Genomic DNA, 21,734 nt, shown 5'->3' with positions numbered 1-21,734 from the left:
AAAGGATAATTGCACTGTTGATTATAATTTGCAAAAGTAACCTAGTAATGGGTTTATGATATTCCTATAATATGTATTTACCTAGACACACACACACATCCAGTTCTCACACATCCAAGATGTAGTTAATCTCAATAGAAACAGCTGCAATGCAGCTACAATTTGCTTCAGCCATCTGGATACGGGCAGAGTTAGGTACGCTTATATTGGGCATATTTTTCCTAAATGATTGTTCTTCATGACAAAACAGAAGTAGCTGCATAGTAAATCTCAGTCCCCATCCCAAGATGGCCCATCTACCCTTGAGGTCGTTTACTTTTCTATGGCGTGTACTGCCGCTACTTTTTTTGCATTCGATAACAAAATCATCTTGACAACATAACCCTTGAGAGTGTCTTGCTGTAAATTCAGAATTGTCAGTATTCCCATAGGTACGCCCTCTGTTATAAAGCTTTCAAAGACGCTTTCAAAATGTACACATTGCACTGGACGTTCCATTTTCTCATAACGTTTTAATGGAATTGGCAAAACAAAGTCTTTGCATAAATGTCTTCACATAATGATGACCTAAGGTAGAACGCGTCGTCTATTTTACTGCCAGAGAAGCACTTGACCATACCGAGCACATGATCCGGTAAATGGTAAGCACTGGTCGGGCGGCCCGGCTAATTACAGTTTAATGGCTCAGTTGAGCAGGAGACGAGTCGTACAGGAAAGATTCTTCTGAGAAGATGAACAGCTGGTGGGAGCAGCCTTAGACTAACGTAATGAATTATAGAGAACATCTGTCGGCTTCCATTGGCTGCTTTCAGGAGCTGCGTGCGTGCTTTGCTCTACCATCCATACACAGGCGTCCATGCAGCAGCGGTCTCCGGAGAGGCATGAAATATTCAAAGGTGTTTTCATTCAGACATTGGGAAAGGAATCTTTAACAGGATGGCTGTGGAAGTACTTTAAAAGGCTTAAAAAAACACTATCGCCAAGCTATAATAAATAGTATAATTATGCTTACTGCGAAATCTTAGACACCTTTCTATCTGTATGGATAAGATATAGAAATGTTGGACTTTACTGCTGCGTAGCTCTCGAACTATTTACACACAAATACATCTAAAATTGCTTAATTTTTAATTAGTTCAGATAAACTGAAAAAGAAAATTGTATCTATAAAATCAAACAAAATGCATAAACCCAAAAGGCACCCCCTATTGGCCTATCCATGCCTAAGAAGACAAATGCCCACAGGGGCTTGATACTTCCTGACCACCTATAACATCAAACTATTTAATGTACTTAGTACAGATGTATGCTGTATACATATTCGGGTATCCGCTATGGATGGAACCTTTCAACATGTTTTGTTTGCTGCTGCTTCAGGAATGGGGCACCAAAAATGTGGGCAACGATTATGTAAACCCATTCACAATATGCAAAAGCTTCTATGAATGGGCAGCAAGGGGAAGGGTCGGGCATAGCTGCTATGCCTTTCTCACAGCCCAGAGTGTCTTGTGTATCCTTCAGCAGAGCCATAAACCAGATATACAGTGTTGTGAAAAATGTATTTTTTTATTTTTTGCATATTCATCACACTTACATGATTCAGATCATTAATCAAATTTTAATATTACACACAGATAACCCAAGTAAATACATAATGTTGTTTGTAAGTGAGATGATTTAATTTATTAAGGGAAGAATGCTATCCAAGCCATGCCCCCCCCCCCCCACCAGCTCAATCATGAATGAACTGTGATTAACTAAATTTTTTGGAAAGCAGAGTTGAATTTTACTTGCCACACCCAGGCCTGATTACTGCCAAACCTGTTGAATCAAGAAGTCCTATAAATAGATGCTATCTGACAAAGGCATGCTAAAAGATCTCAAAAAGAAACACCACGTGCCGCAATCTAAAGAAATTCAAGAACAGATGAGGAACCAAGTAAGTGATATGTAGAAGTCTGGAAAGGGTTACACAACTATTTCTAAGGCTTTGGGACTCCCGTGAACCACGGTGAGAGCCATTATCCACACATGGAGAAAACTTGCAACAGTGGTGAACCTTTCCAGGAGTGGCTGGTCTACCAAAATTACTCCAAGTGCATGACAACTTGCCTCAGTTAAAGGGGTTGTAAAGTAAAATTTTTTATTTTTTTAAAATAACAAACATGTCATACTTACCTCCACTGTGCAGCTCGTTTTGCACAGAGTGGCCCCGAACCTGCTCTTCTGGGGTCCCTCGGCGGCTGTCTCTGCTTCCTCCCGCAGGTGCTTCTCACGTTAATGCGAGCTCCCTCGCATTGGTGAGAAGCACTGCGGGCGCGCTCCCGTGATACAGCCGGCGGCTATAGCCGCTCGCTGTATCACAAGGCCCCGCCCCCGGCGCGCTGCGTCATTGGATGTGATTGACAGCAGCGCGAGCCAATGGCTGCGCTGCTTTCAATCCATCCACTGCAGCCAATCAGCGGCCAGGCTGAGCGGCGAAGAGGACGGCGGGGGCGAGCGCGGGATTTTCGAGGGGTCAGGTAAGTAAAACGGGGGGACTGGGGGCGCCGGCAGTGTGAGATGTTTTTTCACCTTAATGCATAGAATGCATTAAGGTGAAAAAACATTTACCTTTACAACCCCTTTAAGGTCAGTGTTCATGATTCAACAATAAGAAAGAGACTGGGCAAAAATGGTATCCATGGGAGAGTTCCAAGGCAAAAGCCACTGCTGACCAAAAATAACACAAAGGCTTGTCTCACATTTGCCAAAAACATCTTGATTAGCCCAAGACTTTTGGGCAAATATTCTTTGGACCGAAGAGACAAAAGTTGAACTTTGTGGATGGTGTACATTCCATTATATCAGGCCTAAATCTAACAGTATTTTGTAAAAAGCACATCATACCACCAGTCAAAGATTGTGGTGGAAGTGCGATGGTCTGGGGCTGCTTTGATGCTTCAGGACCTGGTCGAATTTTCCTAATCGATGGAACCATGAATTCTCTGCTTTACCAGAAAACCCAGAAGGAGAACGTCTGGCCATCAGTTTGTGACCACAAGCCCAAGCGCACTTGGGTTATGCAACAATAGAAAAGGGTAACTGGAAGTTCAAAGATAGTGTAACTGTGTGTACATATAGATGGACAATAAATCAATAAGTCCATACAAGGCCAATTGTAAAGATGGATGGCGGCAGCTGTCCTCAGAGAAATGCAGCTCTGTAAATGGGATAAAGGAGGTGAAAACGCAGAAAGCACAGTGTAGTATTAAAGCACTGTTTTAATGATAGTACGCCTGTGTGCCGCTGCCTATGGTGCATGCACCGTAGACAGCTGTCACTGTCTTTTAGTAAATATCTCCTAAACCGTGTAGGTTTAGGAGATATTTCTTGGACCTACAGGTAAGCCTTAATCTAGGCTTACCTGTAGGTCAAAGTGGTTTGTAAGGGTTTACAATCACTTTAATACTTACAAAAAAGCTAAGTTTTAAAGTAACTGAAAATTGAGTGGGACTCCTCCTTTTTAATATTTGTTTTGATCTGAATTATTTAGGTGTAACAAATCGGGAAGGGGGGCAAATACTTTTCACTATATATAATCGAGATAAGATCAGAAGTCATGCACCTCCTTGGTCTTAACTTCTTTTTACAAGGCGGCTGAATTCCGCTTTAAGACCCCTTTCACACCAGGGTGTTTTGCAGGCGCTATAGCGTTAGAAATAGCGCCTGCAATCCGCCCTAAAGAAGCTGCACCAAATTGTATGTAGTGTGAAAGCCCGAGGGCTTTCACACTACAGCGGTGAGCTGGCAGGACGTCAGAAAAAAGTCCTGCCAGCAGCTTCTTTGGAGTGGTGAAGGAGCGGTATGTTTACCGCTCCTCCACTGCTGCTCCCCATTGAAATCAATGGGGCAGCGCTGTAATACAGCGGGCAAAAAGTATTGCCGGCGGTTTTAACCCTTTCGCGGCTGCTAGCGGGGGATAAAAGCGCCATGCTAGTGCCCGAAATGCGCAGCAAATCCGGCGGTAAAATGCAGCTAAAAAATAGCGGCGTTTTACCGCCGACGCAAAGGGCGGTGTGGTGTGAAAGGGGTCTAAATGCCCTTGAGCTTCATTGTGTGCTCTAAAACTTTTGCAAAGAGCACATAGTCATTTGGGGTACCAGAACATTGTTGTATATTTACACCATTGGAGACCAGAGTCTATTGTTTTCAATTAGACTCTGGGAGATACAAAGTTTAGAACATTATGGCCATTTTTCAGCACTACTAAACATCAAGCAGACGTTCTCCCAGCTCCTGAGTGTGCATAACCACATCTAGTAGCTGAGCCCATAGCTAAAAGCGGTTGTAAACGCCCATACCCCCACATATGAAAATATTTTGTTTTTTGCTAAATTCTGCATTCTGCAAATACTTTTCTGACACCTTCAGTGGTTTAGAGAAGACGGCTATTTTTTGGTATTTAGGTCAGTTCTGAGAGAGATTCATTTCTGGCTTTCAGAAGATTTCTATCCCTGTAACCAGTATGAGGTGTAAAATGAAATTCTGATCCGTCTGACAAGTTTAGCTCATTAACATGCCGGAGTGGAGCTCGACTTTAATTAGACGGGGGCAGGTGATGTTTACCGAATCTCGTCTCGCTGTAATTCATAGCAGAAAGCTTCAAATCTGGTCTATCCCAGGATCTCGCACGACTTCGCCGCTCGCAATTTATTCAGCGTTTCTGACAATCGGCACTTTTCTTGTCTGCTTTGCAAATCTGATGTGTTCTTTTTCCAGACGTCAAACAAACAGTTGGAGGGTGCACAACAAGATTTGTTTTACTTTTAAATGAGCATTTAAAGTTGTAGCGTTTTAAATAGAGTAGGAAAAGGTCAAAACCTCTGCCCGTTTTTTTTTTTTTTTTCTCTCTGTACTGTGGGGACATTTCTCCATTTCCTGGTGACTGGGATAGTAAATATACTTCCACAGTCCCCAAAACCATCTCCTTATAGAACAGAGCCTTGGGGGCACTCTGCACATGCTCAGTTTGGTATGTATTGCTAGAGAGTTTTTTTTCTTTTCTTGGGAGAGTGCATGTGATCAGGGCACAGGGCCAATCAGCACTGTCCAGACAGAGGGTCAGGGGTCCTGCAGCCTCATAAGACAGAGGAGAATGAAAACTCCTCCTACAAGCTTTAACCAGACACTGATAGAAGTCACAAGAGTTAAATTTTGCTAAAACAATTGCATTTTCGTGTTCTGTGTACCGTGGGAGACCAGATATAGTGAATGCAGGGTCCTGGGTTTAGTAACACTTTAAGACTTTCTTTAGCACCTGTGCCAGGTTTTTATTGCTCTCGGCATCCAAATAGAATTGTCCCCACTGTAATACGCGCATGAACTTTAATGGCATCCCAGTCTTAGCCCTTGTACACACGATCGGAGATTCTGACGGAATGTGTCCGATTGGAGCGTTTTGTCGGATATTCCAACTGTGTGTGGTCTGCATCGGACTGTTTCAGTCGGAATATCCGTCGGACCAACTTTTCCAACTTGCCGGAAATATTGTCAGACAAAATGCTCCGATCGGACATACTCCGATCATGTGTAGAGAATTCCGATCGGACAAAGTGGCACGCATGCTCAGAGCAAATTCCTACATCAAAGTTATTGGCTACTAGCCTGAACGTAGTCCCATCGTAACGAAATTACGTCATCACGCTCTGAAAGATCGGATTTTCCGACAACTTTGTCCGACCGTGTGTATGCAACAGTTTCGGACAAGATCCGTCGGACAAAATCCGACGGATTTGGTTGTCGGAATCTCCGACCGTGTGTACAAGGGCTTAGTCTGTAGGATTCAATATTAAGTTGGCCCAACCTTTGCAGCTATAACGGCTTCCACTCTTTTGAAAAGGCTGTCCACAAGGCTTAGGAGTGTGTCTATGGGAATGTTTGATCATTCTTCCAGCAGGGCATTTGTGAGGTCAGCAACTGATGTGTGGATGAGAAGGCCTGGCTCACAGTCTCCTCTCAAATTCATCCCAAAGGTGTTCTATTGGGTTGAGGTCAGGACTCTGTGTAGGCCAGTTAAGGTCCTCCACCCCAAACTCACTCATCCATGTCTTTGGATGACTGGTGTACAGTTATAAATTGTCCAAAATGCCTTGCTATGCTGACGCCTTAAGAGTTCCCTTCACTGGAACCAAGGGGCCAAGCCCAACCCCTGGAGAAAAACAACCCCACATCATAATCTCCCCCCCCCCCCCCCCACCAAATGATGTGGACCAGTGCACAAAGGTATACAAAAACATGGATGAGGGATTTTGGGGTGGAGGAACTTCACTGGCCTGCACAGTCCTGACCGCAACCTGATAGAACACCCTTGGGATGAATTAAAGCAGAGGCTACGAGCCAGACCTTCTCATCCAACATTAGTGCCTGACTTCACAAATGCACTTCTGGAAGAATGGTTAAACAGTCCCATAGACACACTCCAAAACTTGTGGACAGAAGAGTTGAAGCTGTAATAGCTGCATCGGGCCCAGTCCGTCGGACCATCCGATCGTGTGTGGGCTAGTCCAATGGTTTTTTTTTTTTTTATTAAAAAAAAAAATCTGATGGACCTAGAAATAAAACTTATTTCAAATCTATCCGATGGACTAAATATTGGGAAAACCGTTCGCCTCTGTGCTGGTCCGACGGACCAAATAAGATGCAAGGGCAGCTATTGGCTACTGGCTATTGAACTTCCTTGTTTAGTCCCGTCTTGCGTCATCACGTTCAAAACTAATGGACTTTCGAACGGACTTAGTCCATTCGTTCAGAAAGTCAGTGGGGAAGACCATCGGACCTAGTCTGTCGAAGTCCGGTCGTGTGTATGCGGCATAAGACTGGGATGCCACTTTACAATCACTTTAAAGTTCTTTGGTAATATTGTGTGTATGTATGTATGTGTGTGTGTGTATATATATATATATATATATATATATATATATATATATATATATATATATATATATATATATATATATATATATATATATATATGTATATATATATATATATATGGTTTCGTGTGTGTGTGTATATATCAATTTTGTGCATCCCTTTGTTTTTAGAAAACTCTACTAGAAAAAAGTTACCTAATTGATAAAGTTGGTGCTCCCAAACTGTAATGGGGAAACCCATATAGGACATTGCACCTCTCTATCACAAGCTGCGAACATTTTCAAAACTTTTAATAAAATTCTTAGTTAATATTTTCATAGTACATTGAGTAAGTAGAATTTTTGGTTCAGGTTTTTGTGTACTTGTGCTTGCTTTTTCTACATACTACAGTATATAAAAAGTCTACACACCCTTATTAAAATGCCAGGTTTCTGTGATGTAAAAAAATGAAACAAATATTAATAATTTCAGAACTTTTTCTACCTTTTAACCACTTGCCCACTGGGCACTTAAACACCCTTCCTAATCGGACCAATTTTCATCTTTCAGCACCCATATTTTGAATAATGCAACACTGTACCCATATGAATTATCTTTTATTTTTTTTACACAAATCGCTTTCTTTTGTTTCTGTTATACAATTTTTCAAATTTAGTAAATTTTCTTCATTTATTTTGGCCAAATGTTATACTGCTGCATATCTGGTAGAAATAACCCAAAGAAGTGTATATTATTTTGTCTTTCTGAAAGTTAGTCTACAAACTATGGTGGCAATCATTGAAAATTTATCACACCTAATGTACATTTCTTGAGGCCCGACCAAGCCAGGAAAGTACAAATATGCCCCAAATTACCCCTTTTTGGAAAGTAGACATGTATGTATTTAGTAAGAGGCTTGGTGAGTTTTTTTTTTTTTTTTTTAAGTTGTCATATTTTTTCCCACAATTCTTTTCAAAATAAAGTTGTTTTTTTTTCCCCCCACAAAATTGTCATATTACTTTTTTTAACACGCTGCCTGTGCATCCCACGATGATCTTTTATAGAGCTTGACCACATACAGAGGCCAATATGCATGTAGCACCACCACAAACATATCTTTTTAGAATTATGACCAAAAAGTTCAACCTTGGTTTCATCAGACCATAATACATTTTCCCACATGCTTTTCGGAGACTTGAGATGTGTTTTTGCTAAATTTAGCCAGGCTTGGATGTTTTTCTTAAGAAAAGGTTTCCGTCTTGCCACTCTACCCATAGCCCGGGAATATGGGAGATGGTTATCACACAGTTATTCCTGCAGCTCATTTAATGTTGCTGTAGGCCTCTTGGCAGCCTCTCTGACCAGTTTTTTTTTTTTTTTTCCCTCATCCTTTCATCAATTTTGGAGGGACGTCCAGTTCTTGGCAATGTCACTGATGTGCCATGTTTTCTTCACTGTGTTCCACGGTGCTAATGCCTTGGAAATTCTTTTGTACCGTTCTCCTGACTGATGCCTTTTAACATTGAGATCCCTCTGATGCTTTAGAAGCTCTCTGCGGACCATGGCTTTTGCTGTAGGATGCGACTAAGAAAACGTCAGGAAAGACCTACTAGAACAGCTGGTTAATCAGAGGCAAAAGCAGATAAAGCAATGCTCAAAATCAGTGCAAGTCCTTTGCAGGCTTGTGATAAAATCCACAATGGGTGCTCTGGCTCTGATGCTCCCTCTCACACCGGTACAGACTTACAAAGAATAGAGCTGGCAACTCGTCCTTGTTGCTTCTTTATAATCAGAGGCACTTTAAATGATTGCAGGTGTGTACTGACTCCTATTTTTAACATGAGTTTGAATTTGCTTAATTCTGAACGCAGCTACATCCCCAGTTATAAGAGGGTGTGCACACTTATGCAAACACATTATCTTCTTAAAATAATTCAGTTTGTTTTTCGATTGCATCGTACACTGTTTAGGTCACATTAAAGGTGAAAAAAGTTCTGAATTGATTTATCTTTTATTTTTTGACATCACAGAAACCCGACATTTTAACAGGGGTGTGTAGACTGTTTATATCCACTCTGTCATTAAATATTCTACTTATGTATTCAAACATCCATTTACAGCTCCTGTTGTGTCTAATTGCACTTTTGGATGTAACTTGTGTAAATGTAAACACGTAATATACATTTAAAAGCTTTTCCATCTTTATTAATACCACGTAGTGCTTGAACTCTCTCCCTATATATTACATTACTATGCTCTTAAAGAGAAGTTTGCTAAATTCCACTCGCATTGTTTTAGACACCAGTTCTAACCAGGTTTTATTTCTTGCTTTTCAGATATTTTAAGCTACTATCTCTCCTGTAATGCTGGATCTGCAAACCCTTTTCAGCAGGTATGTTGGACAATTATACATTTTTTGTTTTGAATCTTCTTATCACTTTTGTTTGAAAATGCAGACTAATAAATTCTCCGGGGAGGGAAGTAGAATACTATAAGTAGCTTTAAAAGTAAGTATTCTTTTACAAAACGTAGCGCTGAACATTAAAGCGGGGGGATATATATATATATATATATATATATATATATATATATATATATATATATATATATATATATATATATATATATATATATATATATATATATATAATATTCTGCTCTGTGCAGTGATATTGCACAGAGCAGCCCTGAAACTCCTCCTCTGGGGTCCCCCTCCAGCTCTTCTCTTCTGTGTACCGCCACGTCTTATGGTGGCGCACCTGCGGGTTCGCTCCTGAGCCGGGCTGTGTGTGTTCTGCAGCACAGAAGGTTTTTCACCTAAAATGCATAGCATGCATTAACCACTTTCAGACCGGACCATTTTGCTGGCTTAAGACCAGACCACTTTTTGAGATTCGGCACAGTGTCGCTTTAACTGACAATTGCGCGGTCGTGCGACATGGCTCCCAAACAAAATTGACGTCCTTTCCCCCCCCCCCCCCCACAAATAGAGCTTTCTTTTGGGGGTATTTGGTCACCTTTTGTGGTTTTTATTTTTTGCGCTATAAACAAAAATAGAGCGACAATTTTGAAAAAAAACGCATTATTTTTTACTTTTTGCTATAATAAATATCCCCCAAAAATATATAAAAAAGTTTTTTTTTTTTTTCTCCGTTTAGGCCGATACGTATTCTTCTACATATTTTTGGTAAAAAAAAATCGCAATAAGCGTTTTTTGATTGGTTTGCGCAAAATTTATAGTGTTTACAAAATAGGGGATAGTTTTATGGCATTTTTATTTCTTTATTTTTTTTACTAGTAATGGCGGCGATCAGCTATTTTTTTTGTGACTGCGACATTATGGCGGACACATCGGTCATTTTTGACACATTTTTGGGACCATTGGCATTTATACAGCAATCAGTGCTATACAAATGCACTGATTCCTGTGTAAATGACACTGGCAGTGAAAGGGTTAACCAGTGGGTGGCAGTGTAGGGGTTAAGTGTGTCTTAGGGGCGTGTTACTAACTGTGGGGAGCTGGGCTATGTCTTAGTGAAAACTGATCTCTGCTCCAATCACATGGAGCAGAGATCAGTGTCACTTGTTGCTAGGTAGAACGGGGAGATGCTATTTACACCGGTATCTCCCCGTTCAGCCTCCCCGTGAGACAATCGCGGGTATCCCCGTGGCGATCGAGTCCGCGGGACCCGCGACCGGACTCACGGGGGTCCCAACCAGGCGGCGTGCATGCGATGGCAGGGCGGCAAATACAAATGGACGTACCTGTACGCCAATTTGCCTGCCCGTGCCATTCTACCGACGTGCATTGTCGTGCGTCGGTCGGAAAGTGGTTAAGGTGAAAGACTTTACAACCACGTTAAGCTTACATTTTTTGCTTCAGGTAGTTTTTAACCATTTTGTACTTAAGCTAGTCATACACCGCTTGAATTTGGAATGATTCTTGCTGAATCATCTGATATTCTAGCCATGGTTGGCCTTTTGGCACCACCCAGATCAACAAAGGTTGATTCAAAAATTGAGTCTGGTGGAAAAATTATCATCTGAAAAGTGACTGCATTCTATCAGATTCTGTCACTGTTTGACTATTCAGAAATCTGTGTGTATGGCTAGCTATTGAATAAGGATAAATATGTTTGAGTATTTATGTTCATTGGGGACAGATGAGCCTGGTGTATAAACATCTATACCCACCCACCTATGTGACTGCCCCTAAGTGGGTTGAAACATGTCAGAGCGTAGAAGTGTGGTGGGGCATTTGTTTCCATCGAAGCACAATAAAGCAGATTGAGACTCCTAACTCGCATATTCGGTGTGCCTACAAGGCATTGTAGGAGGACAGGATGAGAGCTTTGCGTGGTTGCCAGGAGAAATTTAGAGTGGTCGTGAGTCGTACTCAACTTTGGGGGGTGAAGGGGTTTAACATCTCTTCATATCCCTGCACATCAGTTACCTCCCTCACCTTCCTTTACATCAGAGTTCTCGGCCCCCTTTACACCAGAGTCCCATTTTACAACAGAGTCCTCCGTCCCACCTTAACAAGAAGAGTCCTACCTGCAAATCAAGGTGGAGCTGGTCCAGACGGAAGCATGACTTCCATGTTCTGCATAACATCCCTGGATGAAAATCCTCTATTTCCATTGTGCATGCGGGCCAGGGTATTGAGCAGTCATTTGTGCCCCCCCTGGCCCCTCCATTTTCTGATACCAACATCACTGTTAATGCATGGGCGCAACTGAAATCTGGAGGGACGCAGCGCATCCCAACACCCACCTAGATCTGGCCATGGTGTTTTAGGTATTTTTGTTCTGATCTGAGGCTTACCTCTTTGGATTTTAAAAGTTGATTTAACACCAAGGGTTACCAAGAACTTGTACAATAGAAAGTAATCTTTGTGTACTAAGCTGGCCATAGCGGTGGATTGAAATTCGGCTGCTTCAGCAGAGATTTGCAGAAATTTCAATTTGTGTATGAGCTAGCTGGTTGTACACAGGTCAATCTATCAATTAACTTGTTAAAACCAGTCTGTTGTGTTTTTCCTGAATGATAAGTGCCGCCAGCTATAGCCAGCAACACTGATCAATGTATTGTGCTATTGGATCAAATATGAGAATATCAAATATGTGGATGGGGGGGGGGGGGGGGGGTTGGGGAAATCGGCTCTTTTTTTATCGTTCAACCTACTGGGGAAAAAAATAATTCTGTATGGTCTGCCTTTGTAAAAAAAAAAAAAAAAAAAAAATTTGGCCTGCTGCTAGTGCATTTGAACTTATGAGTACTGTAGCCTGGAGCTCTCTGAGTCTGACACTTAGGACAACTTGCACAGAAGCAAAATGAGTGCTACAGTCACCAGTAATAATTAAAGCCAAGGCTACTGTACAGGAGCAACATTACTGGGTGCGTACATTTCAGCTCTTTCAATCATGGAGGCTCAGTATCATATGTGGGTGTTACCTAGGGCAATATGCATGCAAATCAAGCCTGTAAAGAAACACCCACCAAGGCATTGCGATATTTATGACTCCTTTCATGAGCCAGCATTCTGCTAGAATCGGGGCGTACTGAGGAAGGGTGCTTTGATGTTTACAGAAAACTATGTAAAGCACCCTGCCAGCCCTTCCCACCAGCCATGCTCTGCCTGCATTGCCTAGAGAAGCTCAGGGATGTTAAATTCTGTATCAATATCAGTCATCGGCTGTGATGACCAATTTTTCCCCTTTTGTGTCTTTCAGATATTGTCAAGTGGTCACAAAGCCCTGGTGGAGATGCAGGATGAGGTACTGGATCTCTTGCGTTCAGCTGTTAAAGAGTACCCCAAGTCAATGGTAAGAAGACAGAAATGGCTCTTTCACATCAGAATTCATAATCGAGTAGATTGTGGACCAAGCTAGTAGCGATATGGTGATCATCTGACCGTTCATGCGTTAAAGTCCGGGCCTATAGAAGGGGGTGGGAGCCGGTTTAAGCATGGTTTGGAAAATCCTGGAATTCCACTTTGACATGTCCCGCAGCACCCCACTAGAGGATCAGGGAGGATCCAACATCAGGCAACATGGAAGAAAAGCAAGGGGCACAAAGAAGTATCGGTATCTTGCAACTTTAATGAGATAGAAATATAGTGACTACTTAAATTACAAAAAGAAGTGCACAGGCACAGTACAAGATGACAGTGCTGGATCCAGTGTGAGAGCGGACAGGCAAACCAGAGCATAAGGCTGCTTTCACACTGGGGCGGTATTCAGGCGTTACAGCGCTAAAAATAGCGCCTGTGTAGCGCCTGAAAAAAAACGGCCCCTTTTCACTCCAGTGTGAAAGCCGGAGGGCTTTCACACTGGAGCGATGCGCTGGCAGGACGGTGAAAAAAGTCCTGCTAGCCACATCTTTGGAGCGGTGAAGGTGTATTCACCGCTCCTACCCATTGAAATCAATGGGACACCGCGGCAATACCGCCGGCAAAGTGCAGCGGCGCTTTGCGGGCGGGTTTAACCCTTTTTCGGCCGCTAGCGGGGGTTAAAACCACCCCGCTAGCGCCTGCAGACCCCCGCTAAAACGACGGTAAAACGCCGCTAAAAATAGCGGCACTTTACCGCCAACGCCGCTCCCGCCCCAGTGTGAAAGCAGCCTAACACTCCACGGCGATACCACTGTGCACGGGAGCTTGTTACGCAGACCGACTAGCAAAAGTGGGCAGGGTTACAGCATGCAGCAAGCTCTCAGTCTTCCGCGCCTTTGTCAAGCCTACCTCATGCTGCATACAGTACAATTATATACTTCAGCATCATATGTCACAGGTTAGCAATCAAAACATACAAAAAGTAGAATTAATCAACTCAGAACACACTCAGTGAAGGATACAGTCAAATCTTATCTAATAAATCCGTAGACCATGTGTAAAAAAAAAAAAAAAAAATTATCATCTAATAATCATGTAGAATATATATAGTCTGGATATGAATTTTATCAACACTCAATGTAAACCTGCTGTTGAAATAATTTGTAGAACCCATCATTTAATAAAAAAATAAGTTAATACAGATCTATTAAGATTGTAATAAAAACAAGCTACACTGCTCTCATAACATTCGCCAACCCATTTGCCTGCCCCCTCAAAAATCTGGTGATCTATATTAGAGTTAGTATTAAATTATGGCGTTCACTTCAATCTCTTCATTCAGCCATAAGAGTAATAACATGTTCATAGTCAAAATCCAAAAAGCCTCCCTTTTGCTTAATTTTCTGAACCTTTCTGCAAAAGAGAGGCTTCTGGAAATGGCCTCCATAATCCAGACCTTTAGTTAATTTGTGTTTCTCAGCAAAATGCCTGGGGACACCATGTTCCACATATTGCTTGATTAATCTTTGATGTTCACCAAACTGAGTTCTGAGGGTCTGGATGGTGGGTCCCACACACATAAAGTAGGCCCCATAGTCCATAGAACAATTGTAAAATTCTGAGATATTTTAAGTTTTTGCTCTGTGGATAAAAGTTTTGCATAAAGGGGCATGTCCTTCTTTTTTTTTTTTTTTTATTTATATTTTTTTTTCTTTTGTACTGATACATCCCACTAAATTACCAAGAAAACCAGCCTGATGTCTGGGTTGGGTTTGCTTTTCAGCTTCTTGTAATGTAATTGGCTAATATGTTTCTATCTGTTTTGCTTTGCATTAAAAGCAAGAAAGCAATTAAAACCTCTGTAGTGTATTAATGTGCTTTTACTAAATGAAAATGCTTCACATACAAACTATGAAACTTTTAGGAATACAGTACAAGACTGACAGATATTACAAAAAATGCCTACAATGTACACATGCCCATTGTTTCAAGCAAATTAGCACAGACAATGTATGCAATAAGTATACTAAACCGCTACTTGGCTTATTTTTTTTCCTGGTGATGGAGTCCTCTTCCAGACTGCTTCATTTCTGAAGTACTGAAAACAGCTGTTTTTTTCTCTCTCACCACATGGTTTGTTCAAGTCCTTTCCTCTCCCCCTCATTTCCTACCTACATAATTTTCCTGTCTTGAGCTCATGAACCAGTCCAACAAGTTAATTTGCACATGCATAGGGGAAGTCTAGCTTCTAAAACAATACATGTAACTAAAATGTTTTCAACATATCTATGCTATAAAAACAAAAAACATAATAGCTGTAGCAACACAATATCTCATTAAACCTGCAAGCTACTTTTACTTCTCTGTGCTCTTGATTTACTTCCATGCCCCTGATGTATCATGAACAGGCAGCACAGAGATGTAGTTGTTAGCACTTTCACCTAGCAGCAAAAAGGGTCACTGGTTCAAAGCCCGACCACGACACCATCTGCCTGGAGTTTGCATGTTCTCCCTGCATGGGTTTTCTCCGGGTACTCCGGTTTCCTCCCACACTCTAAAGACATACTGGTAGGTTAATCGGATCCTGTATAAATTGGCCCTAGTATGTATGAATGTGTGTTAGGGACTTTAGGTTGTAAGCTCCTTGAAGGCAGGGACTGATGTGAAATGTACAATATATATGTAAAGCGCTGCAAAATTTGACAGCACTATATAAGTACCTTAAATAAATAATGAATGGTGATATGTTACCCACAATCCCAAAAAACAGAAGAGCTAAAAACGAGGGTAAATTTAGTGACTGTTAATTGTGTTGGTTACAGGATAAACTTATCAACATTCAAGGAGTTCTGAATTCCACAGAGATCAATCTGCAGCATCTCACAGCCCTGGTGGACTGCCGAGGATTACACTTGGTAAGTAGTTGTCTAATCGTCTTGGTTTTCATGATCGGTAGGGCTAGCCCTACAAGAGGTATGCGAATGATCAGCACCAGCAATAATCAGTTGTTGAGTTGACATGTGAGAAATAAGGAATTATCTCTCATGAAGAGAATCCTAGTAGCTGGGGTTCCTCCTGCTTGTGTCTGTGACATTAGCAAGAATATTTTCTTCTAAAATATCTAGCATACGTTGGTCAAAGTTGTCCACTCATGGTATGATGAGGTAGTCTCTTGATGCAGATTGTAATGTATGTGGCGATGTGAAAAGTAAAAGTCCGACCTTCTGCTGCCAGAATGGTCCCTGCCACCTCCTCTCACCTGTAACCTGGAAATCAGATACCCCTGACATTGTCATGACTGATGCAAGGCCCATGGCCCTGCATTGGATGCCAAGGGATAGTCTACTGCTGCAGTGTTGGGAAACACTATCTGCCAGGGAAGCAGAGTATCGGTTAAGCAAATGTTTTTACCGTCTCCTAGATGACAAGCATTTCATGCCTGCAGTGCGCTGCAAGGGGGACTTTTACTTTTCCTGGAGTTGGGTTTTTCATATTTCTATAGGGCACCCAGTTCACTTGAGCCACTTGCTGTACAACAGGATAAGCCACCTAAAGGTTCAATTGTTTTCATTTTGTTCCAATAATTATAAAAGATGAAGGAAGATAAAACAACCAACATTACCTGCCTTTTTTAAAGTGCATCTTAACCTAAAAACTAAACTGTGATAGGTTGTCCTTGGAGGGGATGGCTGCCGGTCCTTGGAGGGGATGGCTGCCGGTCCTTGGAGGGGATGGCTGCCGGTCCTTGGAGGGGATGGCTGCCGGTCCTTGGAGGGGATGGCTGCCGGTCCTTGGAGGGGATGGCTGCCGGTCCTTGGAGGGGATGGCTGCCGGTCTTTGGAGGGGATGGCTGCATTGGTTTTCTTTTTTTGCTTTATTTTCAGCTGTCCTATGGTGGCTACAATTGCTTCTCCACTGTACAGAAGAAGGGGTCCATTGCTGCCACCCTTGGACAAGACTACAGACAAACATTCCTCTTTACATTGGGATTAGTAGTTTACAGAAAGAAGATACATTATTTGTAGTTTCAATTCACAGGTAGTGACAAGGACACTGCATTTCTGGCAAGATCAACAGGTATTTCCTGTACTTGCTGAAAATAATCTGAAAAATAAAAACAAAGGCAGATACCACATCCAAGAACTAGTAAGCTGCAACATATTTATATTTTTATTGTTAAGTTTAGATATCTTTTAAATGTGCCAGGCTCCTACACCTAGATCCTGAGATGTTGCTTGTGTTCTGTCCCCTGCCAGGACTATGTCCAGTCTCTCACCGGTTTCTGCTATGATGGAGTGGAGGGGCTCATATACCTGGTCCTGTTCTCCTTTGTCACTGCCCTGATGTTCAGCTCCATTGTGTGCAGTGTGCCCCACACCTGGCAGCAGAGGAGGTATGTGAGTAACTGCTTTTTTATTCTTTATGTGTGATTGTTGGTTGGTGGTAAGACTTGACTGGGACAATCAAGGAAAACTCAATAAAGCTGCAGTACTTTTTGGCTGGGCAAGTGGTAACTTGCAAATCCCACAAATTTTTCATGCAGAGTAAAATTCAGCTCTCAGCCTCATCTAGTGGTCATAATGTGGTATTTTTACTGAAATACGTCAATAAATAAAAATACTGTATTATGGCCACTAGATGGAGCTGGCAGTGAAAGGGGATAATTATCTTATGCAAGTTTATAAATAGACCTCAAAATGTCTTCATTCATATTAAACCCTCAGTGTAACCATGCTCTTTCCAGCTAGTAGCTAATGTAGTGTTTTCCTTTATTGTGCCCAAAAGTCTTCCTTTTAAGTGTTAAGATTTTTTTCTTTCCGGTGTCCTTCCCTTTAGCTTTTCCGCTAACTTCCAGCTAGGAAGCACTCCTTGAGCATATCAGAGATCTAAATTTCCAGGACTGCAAGTCCCATGATTCCTTGTGCACTGACTTTTATTGTGCAAGCATCGACCAAACGCGGTACCAATGTGCTGCCCTTATTACGTTTGCATCCCTTAAGCACAGCACCAAGGTGTATGCGTCCACCTGTAAACGGCACCAAGCAACTTGTTAAGATTAATTTCCAGTCAGGAGTGTTGACGTCAAGGTTGCTCAAAGTGACATAAGGGGCTCCGCCCCAACACGTTTCGTCAATGTAACGTCACCTGGGCCTTTGATGTGCATTGCCCTGACAGCGCATTGCATTATCAAGGTGGGAGGGATAGTACTTGGCTCCCCTTGGGCTGTCCTACTTGGGGGTTAGGGGCATATAATTTTCTTAGTAGCAGTAAATAGAAATCTAGTCACCACATCCAGGAGCAAAAGTGCACGTCTTCCTTAAAGGGGAGCACCCCTCAAGCCTTTGGAATGGAGCTCTAATCCTTTACAATTCTGAAAGTATTGAGCTGACTATGCAGAATTTGTGGTAGAATTTCCTCTATTCATTAATATGGGGGTAAAGCAGACTGAAGGATCAACTGCTGGAGAATTAATTTCTACAGGTCATCAAAGAGAACATTTAACAGCTTCTCCCAAAAAAGACCCCCCCCCCCCCCCACTCAGTTTTCTTTAGGGCTGATCTCCAGGCCAACAGATAAATATGCAGATAAAATACATACAGTATATGAGAAATGTTTTACCTGCCAAAGGTCCATTCACTCCTGAGATTTACACAGCTATGTAGTTTCTTTACAATTTGAAAGCTTATGATCTATTCAGCTTCATTGGCAAAATCATAGGATTAATAAACCAAAATATTTGACACCTGTTAGCTCTTTTTTTTTCTTTCTTTCTTCAAAACTGTGACAAATTACCCTTTAAAATATAACCTTTAAACATTTTGTGTGTATGTTTTTGTAACCATGTTTTGTGAAAGATTTTGTAAATGTTTATTACTATGCAGTGTAAGAAAATGGCTATTTGCAAGGATGAAATGTTGCTGCCACCCTGTGGTTATTTTGTGAACAGCATGTTTTACAAATGTGATTTGATTTCCTATAATAGACATTTTGCCATCATTGTTTTTTTTACCCTTTTAATTTGAGGCGATCTAATAATTGTTAGTGTCTCAACTGCTCTAAAAAATTCGTTGAAATATAATATAGAAAACTTTTTTCTTTCTTACTTTTTTGTTTTTGTTTTTACAAACTCAAGCAATGGGGACAGTTTATTAATATAATTTAACACCTTCAAAAGCTTTCATGTTGACAGAAGTTTCAGCAATACATGTTAAATCAAATCTCCAATCTCTAAAAAAATTTTTGATTTTTAAGTTGTATTTTAATATAATCGCCATGCAAATGACTGCTATTTAGGGCTAGTTCACATCAGAACGTGAACATTCCCATGCAGTGAGGTTTTGACAGCCCATTCATTTGAATGGGCTGCAAAAAACACTGGAGCGTGGAAAAAGTAGTGCAAGCACTAGTTTTCCAGGATAATACTGCGATTTGCAAGATGCGTTTAGGGTGCCATTAACAGTTCATTGGAACCCACATGCGACACCCAAAGTCATTGCGTTCACCTGTGATGTGGGAAACGCACATGGAATGCAGTTTCCCACACTGCGCCCTTAGGAGACGCAAATGCAGGTAATGATTGTTAACGCTGAACTCTAATCACATGGCATGGAAGATGTACGTAGTTCTCTGCCCACCTTCCCTTCTTTTGAAATTCGTCAGACCCTTTTCTCCTCACTTATTTGTCATCTGTTAATCAAGTGAGGGCGGCACAGTGGTGTAGTGGGTAGCACTCTAATCTAGCAGTAAAAAGGGTCGCTGGTTCGAATCCCAACCATGACACTACCTGTCTGGAGTTTGCGTGTTCTCCCTGTGCCTGTGTGGGTTTCCTCCGGGTACTCCGGTTTCCTCCCACACTCCAAAGACATGCAGGTAGGTTAATTGGCTTCCGTCCAAAATTGGCCCTAGTATATGAATGGGGACCTTGGATTGTGGGCTCCTTGAGGGTAGGGACCGATGTGAGTGTGCAATGTACAGGGATAGGGACAATTGTAGACACTCACACTCAGGTTGGACTGGTGTATTTATTCAACCTTACTATGTAAGTGACCAGAAACGCTATCTGTGCAACTTGGCAGCATCCTGCTAGTCGCCTGCCACTTATGGAGCTACAGAGGCTGATTTTGGTACACATTTAGCATCAGATAAGGGCAATTCTTTAATTGCATTGACCAGAGTCAAAGATGTAGCTGAGTACTAGGAATGCCCTACATTACCTTTTGGTAGACCCCAGATTTGCATGTTACCCCGGAGTTGTGTGTGACCCCGGAGTTGTGACTATTGAAAAGTGGAATTATAGTCCTGAGTTAGGATAGAAGTGAAGATCTCAATAAGAGAAGAAGATACCATGCTAGTATGCCCACATCCCACTAATATGTATAACAGACTGTGTGTTGTAGCAAAGGGGCTGTAAAAGGGCATACATGTAGTGGGCAGAACCAACAAAACAGAAATGTCAAAGTTCCAAATTTATTATACAAAAGTGAAAAAGAACATAGCAGTAAGCACGTCCATGTGCTGTACTCCAGTTCACATCTATTATCCGCTTCACCCCCGGAAGATTTTACCCCCCTTCTGATCAGAGCACTTTTTGCGATTTGGCACTGCGTCACGTTAACTGACAGTTGCACCCAAACAAAATTGACGTCCTTTTTTTTCCCCCACAAATGGAGCTTTCTTTTGGTGGTATTTGATCATCTCGTGTTTTTAATTTTTTGCGCTATAAACAAAAAAAGAGCGACAATTTTGAAATCAATGCATTATTTTTTACTTTTTGCTATAATAAATATCCCCCAAAATATTAAAAAAACATTTCCTCAGTTTAGGCCGATACGTATTCTTCTACATATTTTGGGTAAAAAAAAAAAATCGCAAAAAGCATATATTGATTGGTTTGTACAAACGTTATAGCGTCTACAAAATAGGGGATAGATTTATGGCATTTTTTTATTTTTTACATTACTTTTTTATTTTTTTTCCTTTTTTTTTACTAGTAATGGCGGCTATCTGCGATTTTTATCGTGGCTACATTATGATGGAAACATTGGATAATTTTGACAATTGCCATACATTTTTGGGACCATTGGCATTAATACAGCCATCAGTGCTATAAAAATGCATTGATTACTGTAAAAATTTTACTGGCTGTGAAGGGGTTAACACTGGGGGGGTCAAGTCATTAATTGTGTTCCCTGGTGTGTGTTCTAACTGAAGGGGGGGGGGGGAGAGACAGACTAGGGGAGATGACAGATTGCACAGTTCTTGTCGTGTTACGAGTGGTTGCAGGAGCCCATCGGTCATCGAGACCGCCGGGCACTCGCATCGGCTCCGGGGGCGAGCTGCAGGCATGTGTGGACCCCTAGTGGCTACCAGAGGGAGCGACGTAACAGAACGGTGATTCGCGCAGCCGAGCCATGTTGCCGCAGTTCAACTGCGGTGGCTGGTTGGCAAGTGGTTAAACAGAGGATATTACATTATAATATTATTATGTATATTTTACAAAACTGGTCCACATAAGAAAGCTCAGCTGAGGGACTAGTCACCAGTATTCTCTGTGGTCTCCCTGCAGCTGATCTTTTCCCCATTACAAACTTACCATACCTTGTTCTGCACTGTGTATCTGTGTAAAGTTGGCCATCTTGGCAGAGGCAAGGTTCTGTTCCCCATGTCAGATCCTGCAGCCTTGGACAGTTGTGTTTTATTTCATTTCTTTTCTTTTCTTTTTTTTTATTGTTGTTGCCATTCAAGTAACTTATCTCTACCTGCTAGGGGCAGCTATGACGAGGGGGACGAGGAGGCCACCACCCCGGGGACACGACAGACTCATGACAACCTGTACAGGGTGCACATGCCCAGTTTATACAGCTGTGGGAGCAGCTATGGCAGTGAAACCAGCATCCCCGCCGCTGCACACACAGTCAGCAACGCCCCTGTAACGGAATACATGTGAGTTATATGTTTTGTCTATGCAGCCTGTAACTCTCAGTTGCCATTTTTTGGTAACTGGGCC

The 21,734-nt window shown here is 41.8% G+C and overlaps 1 protein-coding gene across 5 annotated transcripts in view; it reads left to right on the top strand.

The window, feature by feature from the left end:
• Positions 1-21,734, top strand: part of TTYH3 (tweety family member 3) — a 206,794-nt gene that overhangs the window by 153,313 nt on the left and 31,747 nt on the right. For 2 of the 5 annotated variants that reach the window (XM_077449153.1, XM_077449151.1), the window contains exons 8-12: positions 9,231-9,286; positions 12,627-12,719; positions 15,550-15,642; positions 16,984-17,120; positions 21,494-21,670. In XM_077449153.1, the coding sequence (XP_077305279.1) occupies positions 9,231-9,286; positions 12,627-12,719; positions 15,550-15,642; positions 16,984-17,120; positions 21,494-21,670 (556 nt within the window). Of the gene's footprint in view, positions 1-9,230; positions 9,287-12,626; positions 12,720-15,549; positions 15,643-16,983; positions 17,125-21,493; positions 21,671-21,734 lie in introns of those variants that run through there. The other 3 variants (XM_077449152.1, XM_077449154.1, XM_077449155.1) reach the window with 3 other exon arrangements.

The sequence above is a fragment of the Lithobates pipiens genome, unplaced genomic scaffold, assembly GCF_037356315.1.
Source record: "Lithobates pipiens isolate NorthernLeopardFrog02 unplaced genomic scaffold, aLitPip1_a1.2 Scaffold_22, whole genome shotgun sequence".
Lineage (NCBI taxonomy): Eukaryota > Metazoa > Chordata > Amphibia > Anura > Ranidae > Lithobates > Lithobates pipiens.
The sequence above is the reverse complement of the archived record's forward strand: the minus strand, read 5'-3'. Positions and strand labels throughout refer to the sequence as shown.